Here is an 18,748-nt window from a genome sequence, read left to right on the forward strand (position 1 = left end):
TCTGCCTGTTTGCAAATGGGCATTGCTTCTATCTTAACTACAACTGGTCATTATGTTGACTGGTACGTAAGAAGAATGGAATAGTGGAAATGGTACAGTTTGAGAAAGAGTTTATTTGAAGACTTCATCGTGGGTCTTTCTTCTAGAAATTGGGGTGATTATAACTTTAGGATTGATTCCGTGGGAAAATAGTTAAATTTAAGAAAATTTCTCATCAATTGGAATTTTAGGTAATTTTAGATAATCAAGATTGCTAGGAAAATGGAATATGCTACAAGCCAGTGGATTTGTAAAGTAGCTGGATCACCACACGCTTTCAAAAAGCAACACACAAAATAGATCTAAGCTAAGAAGAAGGAAGGAAGGAAAGTGAGCGAGCATTTTGTAAGTGCTTGCTATGGGCCAATCACTGGGTATACGAGCACAAAAATGAGGACAGAAATGAAGCTGAGAAGAGATATTAAACAAGAAGCACCTGCAAATATGGTGCCACTAGAACTAGAAAACACTGTGATCTGAAATGCTGAGCAAAGTAGAACCATCCCCAGCTGGTGCTGTTCTAGTCAGCTTAAGTCTAACCTCGAGTTCATGGATCACCATCAGCCAAATCCAGAAGATAGTGAATATGCAAAGCACTAGAAGCTGAACTGTTTCATGTCATCTTCAAGAAGTTGCAAATGACCATAACAAATAAGTAACAGTGGAAAAAACATTGTAATTGTACCACAGAAGGTGTAGAGTTTAATCAGGTATTTTCTTAGTTTCCTTTCATACATTTTTTAGTTAGTCACAAAATCAAACTGAAAGCAATCAAAGTAATTTAAATGATTGACATCAAGGCCAAGATAGACCTGCAAAACATAGAGTTCACCAAAAGAACTTCCCAGAGTCTTTGAAAATTTAAATATATTGAATGTATGATTCAGTTATTCACATAATCTAAATTAGCCAAGTAAGAATCCTATGCAGATATTTTCTTTTTAAAATTTCAAAATCTGGAACAGACTATTCACATGAAAGCATCTAGGCCTCATGTTGGCATTTTAAACTATTTTTTAAAATGTCAGAAATCCGCTCAGACCACTCTAGTTTGTAGGGTTTCTCCAGAATTTCTAAGAACAGATGTTTTCAGCAGTCTAGCTTTGCCCTCAGAAGTTTGTGAAATAAAATAATTTTTCATGACTACCAATTCATTGGAAAATGGCACCCTAGAGAAATGTTTTCATGATTTCATGGAGCTATCCAATAGCCTATTTAAAAGAAAAACCCTTACCTTCTATCTTAGAATCAATACTAAATATCAGTTCCAGGACAAAAGAATGGCAAGGGATGGGCAATTGAGGTAAAGTGACCTACCCAGGGTTACTACATAGCTAAGAAGTGTCTGAGGTCAAATTTGAACACAGGGCCTCTGGTCTCTAGACCTGGCTCTCTATCCAAGGAGTCACTACTTAGCTTCCCCTCCCCATCCATAGCTCACTTTGAATGAGAATAGATCATAGACAATCTTTAGAATTTGAATACCCTCTACTCATGAAATATATCCAGTCTAGAAAGATTAAACTTTATGACTTTTAAAACTTAAAAAAATTATTTTATTCCACTAATATTCCACTTCTTACACAATTCCATATTTGGAATCATATATATTCTTAAAACAATAATAGCTAGCATTTCTGTGATACCTTAAGATTTATGGCAAGCTTTACCAATACAATCTCATTTGATCCTCACAACAACCCCAGGAGATAAATGCTATTATTATCCCTATTTTAAAATTGAGGAAACTGAGGCAGAGCTTATAGTGACTTGAGGTCACATAGTTCCTAAATTGTCTGAGGCCATATTTGAACTTGGGTTTTCCTGACTCTAGAATCAGGACTCCATTCACAGTGCCACCAGCTTCCCAGATGAGATTCTAAGGAGCAAATAAATCGCTTATTATGTTCATACTCTCAGATGCTAATTTCCTATGGGCTCATTTCAATGTCTTTCCTTTTTGATCTTTGCTTGTCACATCTACTCTCATCCTTTTCATTGGGGTCTTTGTAGTAGCTTACTTTACGGTCCATTAACTTCAGTGCTTTCACCTAAGCTCCCAAATATAAGGATAAATATCTTGTCCTCTTAAATTAACCTTTAAGAACATTTTTAAAAAGTAAAACAGCATATTCTTAGAACTCTTAGTCCTTAGTGCTTTTTTTCCCCTCCCAAGACCTTTAAAAAAGTCACTGGGAGGGGGCAGTTGGGTAGCTCAGTGGATTGAGAGTCAGGCCTAGAGACGGGAGGTCCTAGGTTCAAGTCTGGCCTCAGACACTTCCCAGCTGTGTGACCCTGGGCAAGTCACTTGACCCCCATTGGCTCACCTTTACCACTCTTCCACCAAGGAGCCAATACACAGAAATTAAGGGTTAAAAAAAAATAAACAAACAAACAAATAAATAAAAAAGACACTGGGAAAAAAACCTCTGCCTATTTTCACAAAAACTGATCTCTCCTTGGTCACAATAAAAAGTCACTGGGAAAAACCTCTGCCTATTCTTACAAAAATTGATCTCTTCTTGGTCACAATAAAAAGTCACTGGGAAAAAACCTCTGCATATTCTTACAAAAACTGATCTCTCCTCGGTCACAATAAAGTCTGGCCAAATTTTCTCTAAGCTTCAATCTCCCATTAGTCATCTTTGCAATATGAGGTTAGAATAAGTTTATCTAGTAATAACTATATTGCTCCAATTAAAAGAGAAGGGAGGTAACAAGTATTTATTAGACACCTACTATGTGCCAAGAGGTATAGACTGTCTTTTGCCTCTTATCCTTATCACTTGGTATAGCACTCAGCACATAGTAGGCACTTAATGCTTAATTACTGATTAAAGGTGCTTTACAATTTTATTTGATCCTCACAACAACCCTGTGAGGTAGGTGCTATTATTATCCCCATTTTACAATTGAAGAAACTGAGACAGACCAAGGGTCTTACCCAGGGTTGCCCAGCTTAGGACTTAGCTGAAGATGGATTTGAATCGTCTTCCTGCCTGCAGGCCCAGCCAATGCTATAGCTGCCAGGCTACCTGGCTGCCTGTAGTGGCTCCTTGCGCTTGGAATGAATACACTGTGCCAAGGAGACTCGGTTTGGGTCGTGGCAGTGTCTCCTGCCGAAAGCGTCTTCCATTTGGAGAGAGACAGAGCGGCGTTTGAGTCTTGGTTCTGGCACTTAGCATTTGTCTGACATTGGATGAGTTACTGGATCTCTGCTGGGCCTCAGTTTTCCCTTTTGTAAAAATGAGGGGGTTACCCTGAATTTTTTCTGAATCTCCTTCTACCTGTAAATCTACGATCCTATGATTCACTAACGTGTGGGGAAACACTGAAAAATGTGTAAAGCATCATCCAATGTAAATGTATTTCATTTATTTCTTCATTTGCATTATCCAACGTAAATATAAAAAAATGCAAAGCATTATCCAAATAGAAGGTGGTGTAAGGGGAAAGCTTGCTGCACTTAGGAGTTCGGATCCTGGCCCTGTTACTTTCCCGTTGGCTGGACCTTGACACAAGTTCTTTCTTCTCCGTTTCCTCCTCTGTAAAAGGAGAGGATGAAGAAGCTCATCTCGAAGGTCCCTCAAAGCTCTCCATGTTATAATTCTGAGAGAAACACGGCATAACTGACCCTGAGGAAGGCGAATACAATGTATTTAAACACAGAAACTGGAGTGGCAGAGACAGAAAGCCAATGCAAATAAAGAGCAAGTCTTTTCACCTCAACACCTGTCACCACACCCAGAGGGAAAAGGTTTCCATGACACTAGCAGGGCTCTATAAACTGTAAAAGGACGAATATCCAGGGTAAAGGTTAGTGATGGTGAAGCAAGACGCAAGGGCGACGAAGCAGGGAAGCGACTTCCTTATGGTGCTGTTCAGTCTGTTTTCCCCCGTTCTTTTAGCAGCATTTAATGAGAGGATGAGCGGGAAACCGGGGCTGGCCAGAACCTACAGAGACCCAATAGGAAGAGGGGCAGGGAGGACAGGGATGGGAGGTGTTAGTCGGGAGGAGGGTATTGAGGACCCAAAAGAGCCTCTGTTGAGGCTACGGAGATCCAGGAGCCCGGAGAGCAGAGCCTAGCCCCAAGAGGATGGTGGCTGCATCCTAGTCCTTTCCAAGGTCAGGGGTGGGGGGCAGGGATGACCTAGTCTTAGAGGAATTGAAGCATAAAGCAGAGGGGCAAGGCAGGACAGGTCTGGGATTTCGGTACAATACGGGGCAGAACTTGATTCTGAAAAAGGCGGCAAAACTCAGCGTTTGCTAGAACCAAGGCAGAGAAGGTGCAGGAAAGTGCATGGCTAGAGCCATTAAGAGAAGACTCTGATTTCTTATCCGGTAGTGAAGTTGATCCTCCTGTTTGAGAGGAGGCTGAAATTTGGTAGCCAGGTGGCACAGAGCCTCAAGGGCTAGACCCGGAGTCATGAAAACCAGAGTTCAAATCTGGACTCAGACACTTACTAGCTGTGTGATCCTGGGCGAGTCACTTAATCTCTGGCTGCCTTAGTTGTAAAATGGAGATAATAAAAGTACCTACCTCCTCCTCAGGCTCAGTAAGAATCAAGTGAGATAACACATAAAACAATCTGGAAACCTTAAAATACTATATAAATGTTAATTATTATTATTGTTATACATAGGCATAAAGCAGTTTCAGCTGCAAATGTTAGACGCTGATGGAGCAGAGTCAAGCAGGTGATTAGGCCACCAGTAGATTTCTCTAAGTCAGGATCTGTGCTTATCACCCTCCAACTTCCCAGTGTTTTTCCCTTGTAGATGTTCACTAAATGACACTTTATTGACTCAGTGATGGAGCTGTGAAAAGAAACTTTGTATTCCCACAGTATAAACAACCTCAGAGATTAAAAAAAGGTTAATGTTTATTAACTTCAAACAATAAAGTCATAAACAATTGGGAAGTGTTCCTATTTGGAAGCACTAACGAATTAACTCCAAAGGTCATTTAAGTCCTGATTACTTATACATTAGTACAAAGTAGTAGTGGTCAATGGAAGCAAGTCCTTATTCTAGATCATTTTTCAATCTAATTTAAATATAGTATAGTGTGTATATACGTGTACATACGATCTTATGTATGTGTATTTAGTTATATATATTCATATATGCATTATATATTCATATATACTTAAATGTAATCTATCCTTTTTGCCTCATTATCTAGAAGCAACCAAATACAACTTTATCACCCCCAAAGCTTCCACAATTAGTATTAATTCAACATTATTTAATAGTTGAGCTATTGTTTCTTTAGTTTGACATTAATTATGGCTTTTAATTTTTATCAATCAATTCACTCATACTATCTCTGTCCTAGTTTTTTTCCCCCCCAGATATCTTTCCTCTTTCTCACAGCCAAATTTAGAAGTTCTTGCCTCCACTTTCTTTCCTCTTTTTTCCCCTCTCTTCTAAGACTGGGTGTCCCTATGTCATCAAGGCTGCCATAGCTACTCACAAGCCACGTCCCATGACTGATAAGCATGGAAGTTTTGACCTGCTGTTCCCTACATGGGCCACTTTACCCCTCCTTAGTCATCCTGGTGCTCCTATCCCCAAGGGTTCATTCTGGAGCCAAATTTAGTGCAGATATCCAATCAGCTTTGGCCCAAATGTAGCTCAGAAATCAAGAGCCTCAACCTCCCCAGGAACAAGGATCTGGTGCCACCACACTCAGCCCTTCTCACTTTTCAGCCTTTGGCAGTCTGGCTTCTGACTTCATCTCTCAACTGAAACTGATCTCTCCAAAGCTGCCAATGAAACCTTAATTATAAAATCCAATGATGACTTTTTCTTAATTCTAACCTTTCTTATTCTCTCTGAGAAGCATTTCCCATTGCCCAATGCCCTCTCCTCCTAGGCAGTCTCTGTCCTTCCTAGGTTTCTATGACACTGTCACCTCCAGCTTTTCCAATCTCTTTCTCGGTCTACATTGCTAGATCGTTATCCATAATCTACCCTCCCAATTAAGAGGGTACTCAGGGAAGCTGGATGGCTCAGTGGATTGAGAGCCAGGCCTAGAGACGGGAGGTCCCAGGTTCAAATCTGGCCTCAGACACTTCTTGGCTGTGTGACTCTGGGCAAATCACTTTATCCTCACTGCCTACCCTTTACCATTCTTCTGCCTTGGAGCCAATACAGCCTTGATTCCAAGACAGAAACTAAGGGATTTTAAAGAGTACTCCAAGGCCTACACCTCTTACTCTCAGTGATGTCCTCAGCTCTAGTGGCTTCAACTCTCATCTGCATAGGGCTGTCTCCTAAATCTCTCTATTTAGCCCTAAGCCTCTTCCTCTAACTCTAGTCCCAGATGCACATTCTGAACGAGATGTATAAATGCCAGCTATTTTCTCAGCCACTCCATATCTGAGAGAACTCTTTTCCCTCAAATCTGCCCCCTCTTCCAGCCTTTTCTCTTTCCATCCAGATTGCCATCCTTCTCTTTGCTGCGCAGGGGACAATCCAGGAGTCATCCTTAATTCCCACGCTCTCTCCTGGCATGTACCCCCTTCCCCCGCCTTCATTGCTTCTCTTGCTCTACAAAATGTCTCTTGGCCCAGTCTCCTTTTTTCCTCTCATATGGTCCACACCCTAACTGGGGCCCTCATCACCTCTCCAATCATCTTCTAATTCACTCCCTGCTCTGTCTCTCCTCCCATCTGTCTTCCACACATCCCTGGCCAAGTCCCTTGCTGGCTTCTCACTGCCTACAGAGTGAAACGTCACCCTATCAAGTTCAGCATTTAAACCTTCATGGCCTGGTTGCAACCAATAAGACAATGGTCCCTTCAGGCACTTAGCAGCCTAGCCAAACTGGTTTTCTTACTGCTCCTCACACAACACTTTTATCTCATGCACAGGCTGTTCCCCATGCCAGGAATGCACTCCCTCTTCACCTCTGCCTGGAAGAATCCCCCAGTTTCTTTTCAATCTGTTCAAAGACCACCCCAAGTTGCTAATGCCCTTTCCCTCACAAATTACCTTATATTTGCTTGTATATATACATGCTGTATCCCCTAACAGAACATAATCTCCTTGAGGGCTAGGGCTGTTTCATTTGATTTGCATATCCCCAGGACCTCAGACTTCCTAATAACTTCTGCACTTTGGGCTGCCACTCCATCCTGGTGAGTAGGCTTTGGCCCATTTTCTGATGCTGGGCCTCTGTACACTTTGACAGACTGGTCTTCACCAGCAGATAGCATCACTAGTACATTCGTAAAGAAGGTCTAGTTTGGGAGAAGCTACTTGAGCAGGCACTCTTGGCATAAAATTCCTTCTCATCATACTATAGATTAACATTTTTTTTTCTGAGCAATTCAAAACATAAAAGAAGTGGCCCTAGGGCTGATATAATTTGAACTTATGGGACCCATGATCAGGAAGTATTTTTAATGTTTTCTAGACAATTGATTTGATAATGAAAAATAAAGTGGGGAAAAAAACAATTACTAGATCTAAATACCTAGAAAGCTGCAAGGAGATCGATGTCCAGCAATATTAGGAAATGATGAAGGCCTAGATCTACACAGACTTATACCTGATTAGAAACAATGTCCAAGCTTCTACCAGAATAGCGTTATGCTTTCCTTTGTGTAGTGGATCACAAAGCCTGGCTCTGAATCCTACTACCAGGATTAATGACTCATTGTGTAAACTTCACAGACTATTCCATCCTTCTGAGATGCAAGGTCCTTCACCAGCAAAATGGGGGAATGTGCTTGCAGTGAGTGCCTGCCTCAGGTACTTGTAAGGCATGACAGATAATTTGATCAGCTGTCAAGAACCTGGGTTCAAGGTGGGATACTTGTGGTTTAGGGCCAGTTGAGCCCTCCACCTAGGCCTGTGATACTGTCTATGATATGAGCTGGCTGGAATAGATTATGCTGAAGAGCCTTCCAATGCCAAGATCTCATGATGCCAAACATCCAAACATTTTTAATTCACTGTCACGAATGAAGCTTCACCACACCGATGTGGAGATGTGAAGTCATCTCTGTCCATAGTTGGGACTGTAAAAACTACCCAAGAATCTTGGGTCCTGGATTTCTACCTTCCCTTTCCTCTCATATTATTCAGACTAAAGGAATAGCTCTGAAAACAACTGACAAATGTAGATCATATTTATGCCTCTCTGCAAAGGCAGCAAGAATCTATCAAGATTTTATATCCACAATTGTTCCAATCACAGTTTTTAAGACAGAAATAAAGCTATTCAGGGCTTCTGCCTTGACCTGGCTTTGCTTCACTGAGAGGTGCACTTGCAAGTGCTCAGGATCTAATAGCAGTTCTGTTAGGAAGAGGCAGCCTGAACCATCCTGGGCACTAAGATAGGCCTTCCAGGGCTGGACACCAGCCTTGCTCAGGGCGATGGTCTGGATGTTCACCATTTGCAGAGCTGTCTGGATAGTGTCTGGATGGGCTACTCCTTGCCAGGGCAGAACTTCTTGGTGGGCCACTTCCAGGCTCAGCCAAGTTTTCTCATACTGCTCAGCAGTCAGCTGGCCATTAGGAACTAAGAGGAAAGATCCTGAGTCAGACAGAGGCTGCAGTTCTGCTTTGTTCTCTGAAATTAAGGATCCTAAGATAAAAAGAAAAACAATTTTCTATAAGAGATGTGATATGCATATATATATACATATATATATATATACACACACACACACACATATATATATATATATATATATCATGTGTTTAAATGCCAAAATCTCTAAAAGTATAGAGTATTTTTCATCCTTGGAAATGATATTTTAATACTGGTTTTACACTGGTTTAATAACCAGTACTCAGAAATAGATTGATGGTTTTACTTAGATAAACTTTTCTCAATGAGCAAAATTAATAAAGGCTACCCTTTGTTTTTTGGGGAAAAAGGATAAAGAATTAAAACATATCTTTCATGGCAAGGTAAAAATATAGGTCCTAAGCTTCCCCTCAAAGATTTTACCTGATGGAGAGAGGACCCCGGTGCCTGAAGGTTCAGGACCATGAGGCTCTGACACCTGAAGTGAAGAGATAGCTGCCCAGCATGCTTTACTGTACATTGGCACTAATGTGTTAAACTCAGAAGCCCAGCTGTTCACAGGTCTTTCTGCTTGGTCCTCCAGGAGCCCAAGAGAAGGATCAGACTTGGGGCTACAAAGGATTCGCTTCACTTCATCAATGCCAGTTAAGAGGAGGCGATAGTAGAAGAGTCCACGGTCCCGTATTGCCATATCCTTTTCCTCCTCTAGGATAGAAAATCAGAGAGCCAAATGATTTTAACATTCTCTCAACATCCTCCTGTCATGTATATTCCATTCTGATGTAAATATGAAAAAAGGAAAAGTGGAGAGGGAGGGAAAATAGCAAAAAAGAAGAGAAGCAGACCAAGGAGTACTACACAGTTTCTTCTCAGCACTCAGGCAAAATTTGCCCTTAAGCCAAAGTCATAGAGATTTATCACTGCTGGTCTGGGGCAGGTGCTTTTCCTCCCAAGGGACCCACCTATGCAGTAATATAGCAGACGACCCAACATGTCCTGGCACTCGGCAGGGCGGAAGAGAAAGAGGCGCAGCAGCGCAGTCAATAACTCCATCTTAACTCCTGGAAATGTCTCTGCCTTCACGTTTTCCACAAAGTCCTCCAACACATATGGAGCATTTGGGATTGTTTCCCCATGTACTCCAAGGAGCCAGATCAGTGCCTGCTTCCCCTAGGGAGTCAAGGAAGAAAGAGGCCTGTAAAGTGCAGGAGGTGACAGGGCAGATGAGTGTCAGTTTTCTCTGTCCTAGCAGAAGGGGAAAATGTATAACCTTCTAGTTTGGCTACTGCTGCAGATTCTCTCCACTAGAATCTGCCATAAATGAGGCAGGTGCCACCACACAAAAGTGACTAAGTAGGAGAGCACTCCTATGGTTTCCAGAACCTGGGTTTATCTGGCAGGATAGTTTCCTTTACTTTGAAACCATTTGCTTGATTTTTCCATTTCTCTACTGTTGGGGTGGGGGATGGAGATGCTAAATGAACTTTACTAATAACACAGTAACTGCTAATGTTGACATAGGGCTCCAAGGTTTTCAAAATGCTTATATATATTTCATTTGATCTTCCTAGTAACCCAGGAAGGTAGGTGCTATTATTATTCCAAATTTACAGAGAAGGAAACTGAGGCCACCAGAGGTGTGATTTGCCCAGAATCAAACAGCTAGTAAGCATGTGAGAAAGAATCAAGCTCACCTCTTCTTGACTTGGCATCCTATATTCTAACCACTATGCCACACAGCTGCCTCATTAAATTTATTCATTAAAATTACTGCCAAAGGATAAGAGACCCAAACTACTTAAGAGGAAAATTTTAACAATTCATTTGTGATTCAAACATATAAACTATATCTAGGAGACTCCATTCCAGACCCTAGTTGGGAAGGTAATGTCATATCAGCTTAGTGAACAGTCATCCCACCCTCTTTCTGGCAGAAAATAAGGCTGACAAACCCAGCAACTATATGAATACAATTACAAAATACTCTTCATACAAATAAAATCAGACCTAAACAAGTGGAAAAACATTAATTGCTCATGGATAAGCAAAGCACATATTATAAAAATGATGATCCTATCTAAATTAATTTCCCCAGTTACTACCATACCAATCAAACTACCCAAAAATTATTTCATAGAACTCAAAAAATTGACAATAAATTTATCAGGAAGAACAAAAGGTTAAGAAAATCAAGGGAATCAATGAAAAATTTTGAAGGCAGAAGGCCTCCCCAAACCAGATTTCAAACTATAGTATAAAGTGGTAATCATCAAAACAATCTGGTTCTGGCTGAAAAACAGAGTAGTGGATCAATGGAATAGATTATGTAATCAATACAGAATGGTTAATGTCCATAACAACTCTAGTATTTGGCAAACCCAAAGATCCAAGCTTTTGGGGAAAGGGCTTATTATTTATCAAAAACTGCTGGGAAAACTAGAAAACAGTATGGCAGAAACTAGGCATATGTCAATATCTCACTCCATACACTCTATATTGTTAAAATGGATATGGGTAACAACATAAATAAATTAGAGGAACATGAAAAAGTTTGCCTTTCAGACTTATGGAGAAGGGAAGAATTTCTGATTAAACAAGCCACAGAGTACATTACAAAAAATGAAGTGGGTAATTTTGACTGCATTAAATTAAAAAGTTTCCATGTAAACACAACCAATGCAACTAAGATTAGAAGGCAAACAACAAATTTGGAAAAAAATTTTGTATTTTTTTCAATGGTCTTGACAATGGTCAAGACAATGGTCTTGGGAAAGGCCTCATTTCTCAAATATATAGAGCACTGAGTCAAATTTATAAGGATATGAAGCATTCCTAAATTTAAAAATGGACAAAGGATATGAAGGCAGTTCTCAGAGAAAGAAATTAAAACTATTTATAGACATGTGAAAAAATGCTCCAAATCACTATTGATTAGAGAAATGCAAATTAAAACAAATGAAAAGATATCACTTTACACCTATCAGATTGGCTAAAATGACCAAAGAGGAAAATGAAAATATTAAAGGGGATATGGGAAAATTGGGACACGAATATTCTGTTGGTGAAACCATGCACCAATTCAACCACCCTGGATAGCAATATGGAACCAGCCTCAAAGGGTCATGAAACTATGACCCAGCAATATCGCTATTGCATCTGTACCCCAAAGAGATCAGAGAAAAGGAAAAAGGACCTACTTGTACCAAAATATTTCTAGCAGCTTTTTCTGTAGTGGCAAAGAATTAGAAACTGAGGGGCTATCCATCCCTTGGGGAATGGATGAATGTTGTGGTATATGGTTGTAATGGAATACTATTGTGTCATAAGAAATGATTGACAGGATGAGTTCAGAAAAACTGAAAAGACTTATATGAAATTATGCAAAATGAAGTGAGGAGAACCAGGAGAACAATGTATATGGTAACAGACATATTATATGATGATTCACTGTGATGGACTAAACTATCGGCAAAGCAAGTTTCCAAGATAACCATACGGGACTCATGATAAATAATGCTACCCACAGCCAAGGAAGGAACTGTTAAAGTCTGACTGCAAATCAAAGCATGCCATCTTCTTTGTTTACACCACAGAGTTTTTAATTTTACGTATGATATGTGTTTACTATCATGATATGAGCCAAAATGGAAATATGCATTGCATGAAAGCATTGCTATAACTTTTATCAAACTCTTAACCACATTGGGGGGTGGGGGGGCAGGGGCAGGGATAGGAAGAAAATCTGAATCTTAAAATGTCAGAAAACAATTGTCAAAAATTGTTTCTATACGGGGAGGGTGGGGAAGGGGGGGTGAGGGAATGGGAAAGAACATAAATCATGTAGCCATGGAAAAATATTCTTATAAAAGAGCCAATTATAATTGGTTCCACCTTAAAAAAAATTGTTTCTACAAGTAATTAAAAAAAAATTTAGAGCCACCACCAACAAATAAAAAGAAAATAAAAACTCTACCTCGCTGTCCTGGATGTTCTCCTCACAGCCAGGGAGGGCCTGACATACAGCCTCAGTGCACTGAGGACAAAGCCAAACCAGGTTTCGGAAAGTCTGAACCACCGCTATAGCAAAACACAAAACAGAGAATACCACAAAAATTTTAAGTCTTACATGGAAAAGCAAATCAGGATCTGACTAGATCGAAGTTCCTTATGAGTCTGTAAAATGTCTTAGGATTTAGAAAAAAGAAAAAGAATTTTATTGGGATTATTTGTCTGGGAAGCATCTGTCAGGTAAATATTTCCCAACATTAGTCTTTTTACCACTAGGTCAGAGAAAATAGATTTCTTCTTTGGTCTATACTCTTCCTGATTCTAATCCACAGAAGCAAAGCAGAACAAATAATGGATCCCAATATAACTCTTCATTTTGATCACGGTTCCAGGAAGTGATGATAGCTAACAGCTACCATTTTACATGACACATTGACGTTTGCAAAATACTTTATATATTACCTCATTTGATCTCACATATTATATCATTTGAAGAAGATGGCAAGTTTGAAATCTAAACAGCATAGAACAAAGCAGAGCCATCTATGACAAATTCATGCTAGGGGCTTGTGCTAAACTTTCTTTGATACTTTAAGAGACATAAAATACTCTAAAAAGTCACACCACTGATATAAAACCCAAGAGCAATGCAAAGAGCAAAAATTAAAGAAGAGAATCCTTGATTGCTTTTACGGAACTTCACTGGTCTAAAAATCGTGGTTTAAATTAAGCAAATGACTTAAATAAACAAACATGAGAGCAATATTATCATCTAGAGCGGAGTAATGGCCAAGAAAAAAAGTCTGCACAGTGTGGCCTCCATTTGAGAAACATTAAAGTTCTGAACTTGGCTCCTCCACTGCCACTAAGCTGGGTAGCCCCTGGATTTATGGCCACACCTGAATGACTCTGTGCAGAGGCTAGAAGCAATGTTAATGGAACACTTGTTGAGGCAGTGGTTCCCAATTTTTGGCCTACCGCCCCCTTTCCAGAAAAAAATATTACTTAGCACCCCCTGTCACATACTATCACCGCCCCCTTATAGTTATTCACTGCCCCCAAATGCACCTGTGGCCATCACTGCCCCCCTGAATTGCTGCAGCACCCACCAGGGGGTGGTGGCACCCACTTTGGGAATCACTGTGTTGAGGGATGCCTGGAAGAATAAAAGAAGCCTCTATGTATGTGGTGAAGGGCAGAGGAAGGAAGGGAATGACCTGAAAGTTTCCTGACACCAATCAGGGCTGCATTCTGTAGATTCTGGGAGACAGAACCCCCACCCTAGCGTGTAGCATCTCTATGTAGGGGAACACCTTTTTTAAAAGAAAAGTTAAAAACACATTGTTGGCAAATAACATAGTTAGAAAGCAATTACCTGAGGTGATGTGCTCCTGTCTGAGCACTAGCAGCTCTGTTAGGATCTGAACACACTGATCTGTGTAGGTCCTGGCAATGCCACCTACCAAGGAAGAAAAGGCAAAAGCAGTTGTAACATTAGAAACAATCATCAAGGATAACAGAGTAACGGATCATCTGAATACTGGGACAATCTTCTTCAAGCCAAAAGGCTGAGTGGAGGCTAGAGACACAGACTAAAAGATCCATTCTAGCAAAGTTGACTGTAAAGTGAACTTTGATCAAAAAATCCTTGAAAAAAATACCTTGTCTTAGAATCAAAACAAGTATCAGTTCAAGAGTGGTATGGGCTAGGGCAATAGGGGGTTTCTAATAAATCGCCCAGGGTCACACAGCTAGGAAGTGTCTGAGGCCAGATCTGAATCCACGACCTCCTGACTCTAGGCGTGGCAGTCTATCCAGTGAGCCACCTAGCAGCCTCAGAAATCCTATTTTTTTGATCAATTCCCCCTATTAACCTTGGGGGTTCTTGGGGGCAAAAATCTTTCATTAAAAAAAAAAGAGTGGAAAACTTTAGCTAAAAAAAAAAAAAAAAAAGTTTAAGGTAGCAGCTTGGAGGCATGCTTAATGTTGCCACAGATCAGCAGAGCTTAGAAATATACCTGTTAATAGTACTCTGTAGCAATTTCCTGACTCCAGGTCCTACTCTCCACCATTATCAATCTCTCCTTTCCCCTACAAAAAAACCAAGAAATTTTTTCCTATGTCAGAGGATCCCCTAATGCTATACTTAAAGCTTTAAAATTTTAGCTCCTCTTCTTAAAGTATTTATAAGAGTTCAACAGGGGAAAGCTTCTAGGCTTTGCCAAAAGGTACCATCATTTAGTGCAAGATACCACTGCCTTAAAATTTTAAGGACTCTGGTATAGCAGGGAATAATCTAAGAATAGGAGTCAAAAGAACTCATATCTAGTCCTGACTTTTTTATTTAAGCAAATCACTAAACTTTTCGTACCTCAGGTTCCCCAATAAGTAAATTGGGAATTATAATCTCTACTCTACTTGCCTTCTAGGGCTTTTTGAGAATAGCATGTGTATGTCATTCAAAAATTATACAGAATCATTCAAATGCAAGATATTATAAAATCTAAATGCTTTATCTTGCATTTACTTAAAATGAGATATATCTATAATCCCTATCCTTGAGGATGAGTTTAGTTCTGAACAGGCCCTGCTGTTGCTCATACATCAGCAATTGTGAGTCATTTGCCTAATTCTTTTAGCGAAGGCCTTGTTACCTCTGAAGCAGGCTTTGCCCTTTCGTCTCTGATGTTCCTCTGGCCATAGCTTTCTAGCTGGCCCATTTGGCCTCAGAGGAGGAGGAAGCAGCAGGCACCCTACCTATGGCAAAGATGGCAGCCTGTGCCAGGTCAGCTGACACATCAGTACAGTAATCCCGGAGCTCCTCTAGCACCTGCTGGACATTCTCATCGTTCACCAGCTCACACAGTACTTCCACTTTCTGCAGCTTGATGTAATGTGGTTCTGAGTAGGAGCAGAAGAACTTTTTGTAGTGGCTACTGAAGTGGCCAGGCAGACTACGGAGGATCCGTCGAACATGGCAGAGTGCAGCAAAACAGAGCTCCCGGCTCTCTGAGGAGCAGGCTGCCAGCAAGGGCCCTTTGACTCTAACAAGCACATCCGTCTGCACATGAGGGAATTCTTTTGCCAAAATGAGAAAGAGTTTGGTGGCTGCCATCACCACAGCTGGACTGCTGCTCTGAAGAGAACTATCCAACAGATTGAGGATGGCAAAGAGTTCCTCCTCACTTCGGGGTTGGTAGCGTAACAGGAAGCCCAGCACCTCAGCCTGGCCCCACTGATCCAGGTCTGGCATTCTGCCCCAGAGAGAAAATAAAGAGGCTGTTTTGGCAGCAAAAGGACAATTCCTTCTCTGCAGCCATGTTTTAACAGCTGCTTAAAACAGGAAAGAACATTTAAAATAAATTCTGGTGGAAGAAAACAGAGCTTTAAACAAATGTGTACATTATAGTACCCCTCTTAAACAAGGCCCTAGGCTCTTCCTCAAAAGGGACGCTATACTGTATAAATTTAATGCTTATGAAAAACTGCATTTAAAAACCAAAAGCAACCAGACTAGGATCATCAGCTAAATCAAGGTCTTGGTTTCAGATTCTCCATATATCAAGAATAGTATAGTAAGTAATAGTAAGCAACTTAATGAGAGAGAGTACAATGGTTCTAAAACAAGATGATTAGGAACTAATATCATAGGGTATGCTGCTCCTGCTTCATACTATGCACGTATAGAAAATTTCAAGAAAAGAAATGTTTTTTGAACAGTAAATTGTGGAGTTGTTAATAGTGGAGTTTTTTTCACTCCCCTGGGGAAAATGTTCAAGAACTCTCAATACAACCACCAAGAAGAATCTCCCATGTCAGCATACAAACCGATTTAAAAGATGGTGAGCAATGGGTTTATTGATGACAACACCTCCCTCCTGCTTCAAGATCTCCTCCAGAGCCCTCAGGCAATTCACTACTACAATGGGATCCTGATCTCGAAGCAAACTGTACAATTCATTCACCAGGGCACCATCTGCAATGAAATGCAAAAGAGCAAAAATTTCCAACAATGAAAAAAATTTTTAGTCACAAGAATGAAGTTGGGTAATAGCTCCAGGCATATCCAGCAGAAAGAAGCAGAAAACCTCTGATACAAAAATGAAAGTGGCAACCACAGAATGTAAAGCAACAAATCCTTAATTTCAGGTTAGGCTAAGTAAATAATGCTAAAGATCACACTTGGGCTTCAAAGATATGATGATTCTAAACTCAAAAACACTAAGAACAGTATTCTATTTGAAGGCCCCAATTATCATTGTTATTGCTCATTTGTTTCAATTGTGTCTGATTCTTTGTGATCCCATTTGGGGTTTTCTTGGCAAACACACTAATGTGTTTACAGATGAGGAAACTGAGGCCAACAGGGGTAAGTGACTTGAGTCTGGATTTGAACTTAGGAAGATGAATCTTCAAGACTCTAGGCCTGGTACTCTATTCACTGTACCACCTAACTACTGCAAAGGCTCCAGAAAACAGAAGTAAATCTCATTTAACAGTTCATAGTATTTCATAAAAAAGCTTTCATTATTTCTTTACAGTGAAAATACTATTCTAAATATTCTGAATATCCAGTAAATACTCATGATGATGGAAAGGACTGCCACTTACCCACTTCAGGGTCTCCATGAAGATTATACATCTTTGCACAGCCAAGGACTGCCACCCTCCTGACATAGGAGGCTTTATCCCGAAGGCCATTCAGAATAGGTTGTTGGATATACTCCTGCACTCCAGGCATCCTATGCAAAATACGCTGGAGTCAGTCAGGCTTTGAAGGGCCAATTCTGACTTGATTCAACACCTACAACATTTAGGTCACAGAAGCTTGAAGGAATACTTCTCAATGCAAAAGCTGATAATGTGCATCTAATTAGGAAATAAAGGAAAAGTCCTCTTCCTAACTCTGAAGGGCATCATTATCTGACTTTCATGTGTAGTTCTTCAGGAGAGGCATCAAAAAGGTTATTTCTACAGCTGCTTAGAAATCTTCAACAAAAACAAGGGAATATGGCTTCAAGGATGAAAAAAGAAAATTCCATGTTAATATAACTATGAGTTTTCTTAAAAAAAAAATGGTAGATTTGAGGCATAATATTTTCCCCAGTGCTATAAATAATAATACAAATAAGTTGATCCTGTTTCACCCACCTTCTTGACTCCCTAATTATATCAATAGAAAACAAGAGCTGGGAGAATGGCTGGAGTAGTAGAGGAGACAAGACTTACCTAAGGCTGCACATGCTCCTGAGTGCCAATCCTCGGACCATGGGGTTGGGGTCTGAGCAGTCCTTGCATAGTGTATTGATGGCCAGGAGAGCAAGGTCCGGTTTCAGGGGGGCATATGTGCACATGTACAGATATACCAGCTTTTTCTGTACAATATCCACAGTAGCACTGGCCTTCACCATTTCCATGAAGACACTGGACACATCCACACCCTGAGTCATATGCCTGAAATGAAGGTATCAATGAAGGTATAAAAAACAAAATTCTCACAGTTACGATAGCAAGGGTTTTAGTTTGTTTTTGAATGTATGTATTATTTTCTCAGTTATACTCTTGGGTTTTCAGTGTCTTCTGTTTTCCAACAGTGTCTGCTTCATAACTTTCACTTACTGATGGGCAAGATCAGAAAGTGAATTTCTTTCAAGATTAGGCAAGATGGGGGGCAGCTAGGTAGCTCAGTGTATTGAGAGTCAGGCCTAGAGACGGGAGGCCCGAGGTTCAAATCTGGCCTCAGACACTTCCCAGCTATATGACCCTGGGCAAGTCACTTGACCCCCATTGCCCACCCTTACCACTCTTCTGCCAAGGAGCCAATTCACAGAAGTTAAGGGTTTAAAAAAAAAAAAAAGATTAGGCAAGATGGCTAAAATGAAGGTAGGTGTGGATGGAAAAGTGGGAGGGGTGGGGAAGATCAAGCAAGAAGAAAAGCATGAGAAAGAAAAGTGGTACCTAATAACCTTCTGAATGACATTCCGATAACGAGGCCTATCAGCCTGAATGTGGGGGTTACACAGAGCTTTCTTCAGTTCCTTTACTACATCCTCTGAGCCTAGGTATGGCATCTCTCTAGGATATCCCTGAGGTAGTTCCTACAGTCCTTAATCAATGTTAAGCTAAGAGAAGAACCTGCAATAGAAAAGAAATAT

At 40.5% G+C, this 18,748-nt stretch overlaps 1 protein-coding gene across 2 annotated transcripts; it reads right to left on the bottom strand.

The window, feature by feature from the left end:
• Positions 1–7,766: 7,766 nt before the first annotated feature.
• Positions 7,767–18,664, bottom strand: AP4B1 (adaptor related protein complex 4 subunit beta 1). Of its 2 annotated transcripts, XM_044675987.1 has the most exons (10): positions 18,552–18,664; positions 17,823–18,047; positions 17,205–17,335; positions 16,422–16,569; positions 15,351–15,847; positions 13,969–14,052; positions 12,559–12,662; positions 9,548–9,755; positions 9,009–9,290; positions 7,767–8,639 (listed from the first exon to the last, which is right to left on the bottom strand). In XM_044675987.1, exons 1-10 carry the CDS (start codon positions 18,662–18,664, stop codon positions 8,215–8,217), a joined length of 2,217 nt encoding a protein of 738 aa, XP_044531922.1. In that variant the 3' UTR covers positions 7,767–8,214. The 2 variants fall into 2 exon arrangements, with proteins under 2 accessions (XP_044531922.1, XP_044531923.1); XM_044675988.1 differs by lacking the exons at positions 16,422–16,569; positions 17,205–17,335; positions 17,823–18,047.
• Positions 18,665–18,748: the final 84 nt, after the last annotated feature.

Source organism: Gracilinanus agilis, chromosome 4 (genome assembly GCF_016433145.1).
Source record: "Gracilinanus agilis isolate LMUSP501 chromosome 4, AgileGrace, whole genome shotgun sequence".
Lineage (NCBI taxonomy): Eukaryota > Metazoa > Chordata > Mammalia > Didelphimorphia > Didelphidae > Gracilinanus > Gracilinanus agilis.

Coding starts and splice junctions, on each gene's coding strand:
- AP4B1 (XM_044675987.1), bottom strand. CDS start 18,664: ATGCCATACCTAGGCTCAGAGGATGTAGTAAAGGAACTGAAGAAAGCT. Junction 16,570..17,204: donor TCATGGAGACCCTGAAGTGG/GTAAGTGGCAGT, acceptor ATTTCATTGCAG/ATGGTGCCCTGGTGAATGAA. Junction 12,663..13,968: donor ACAGGAGCACATCACCTCAG/GTAATTGCTTTC, acceptor GTTTTGCTATAG/CGGTGGTTCAGACTTTCCGA.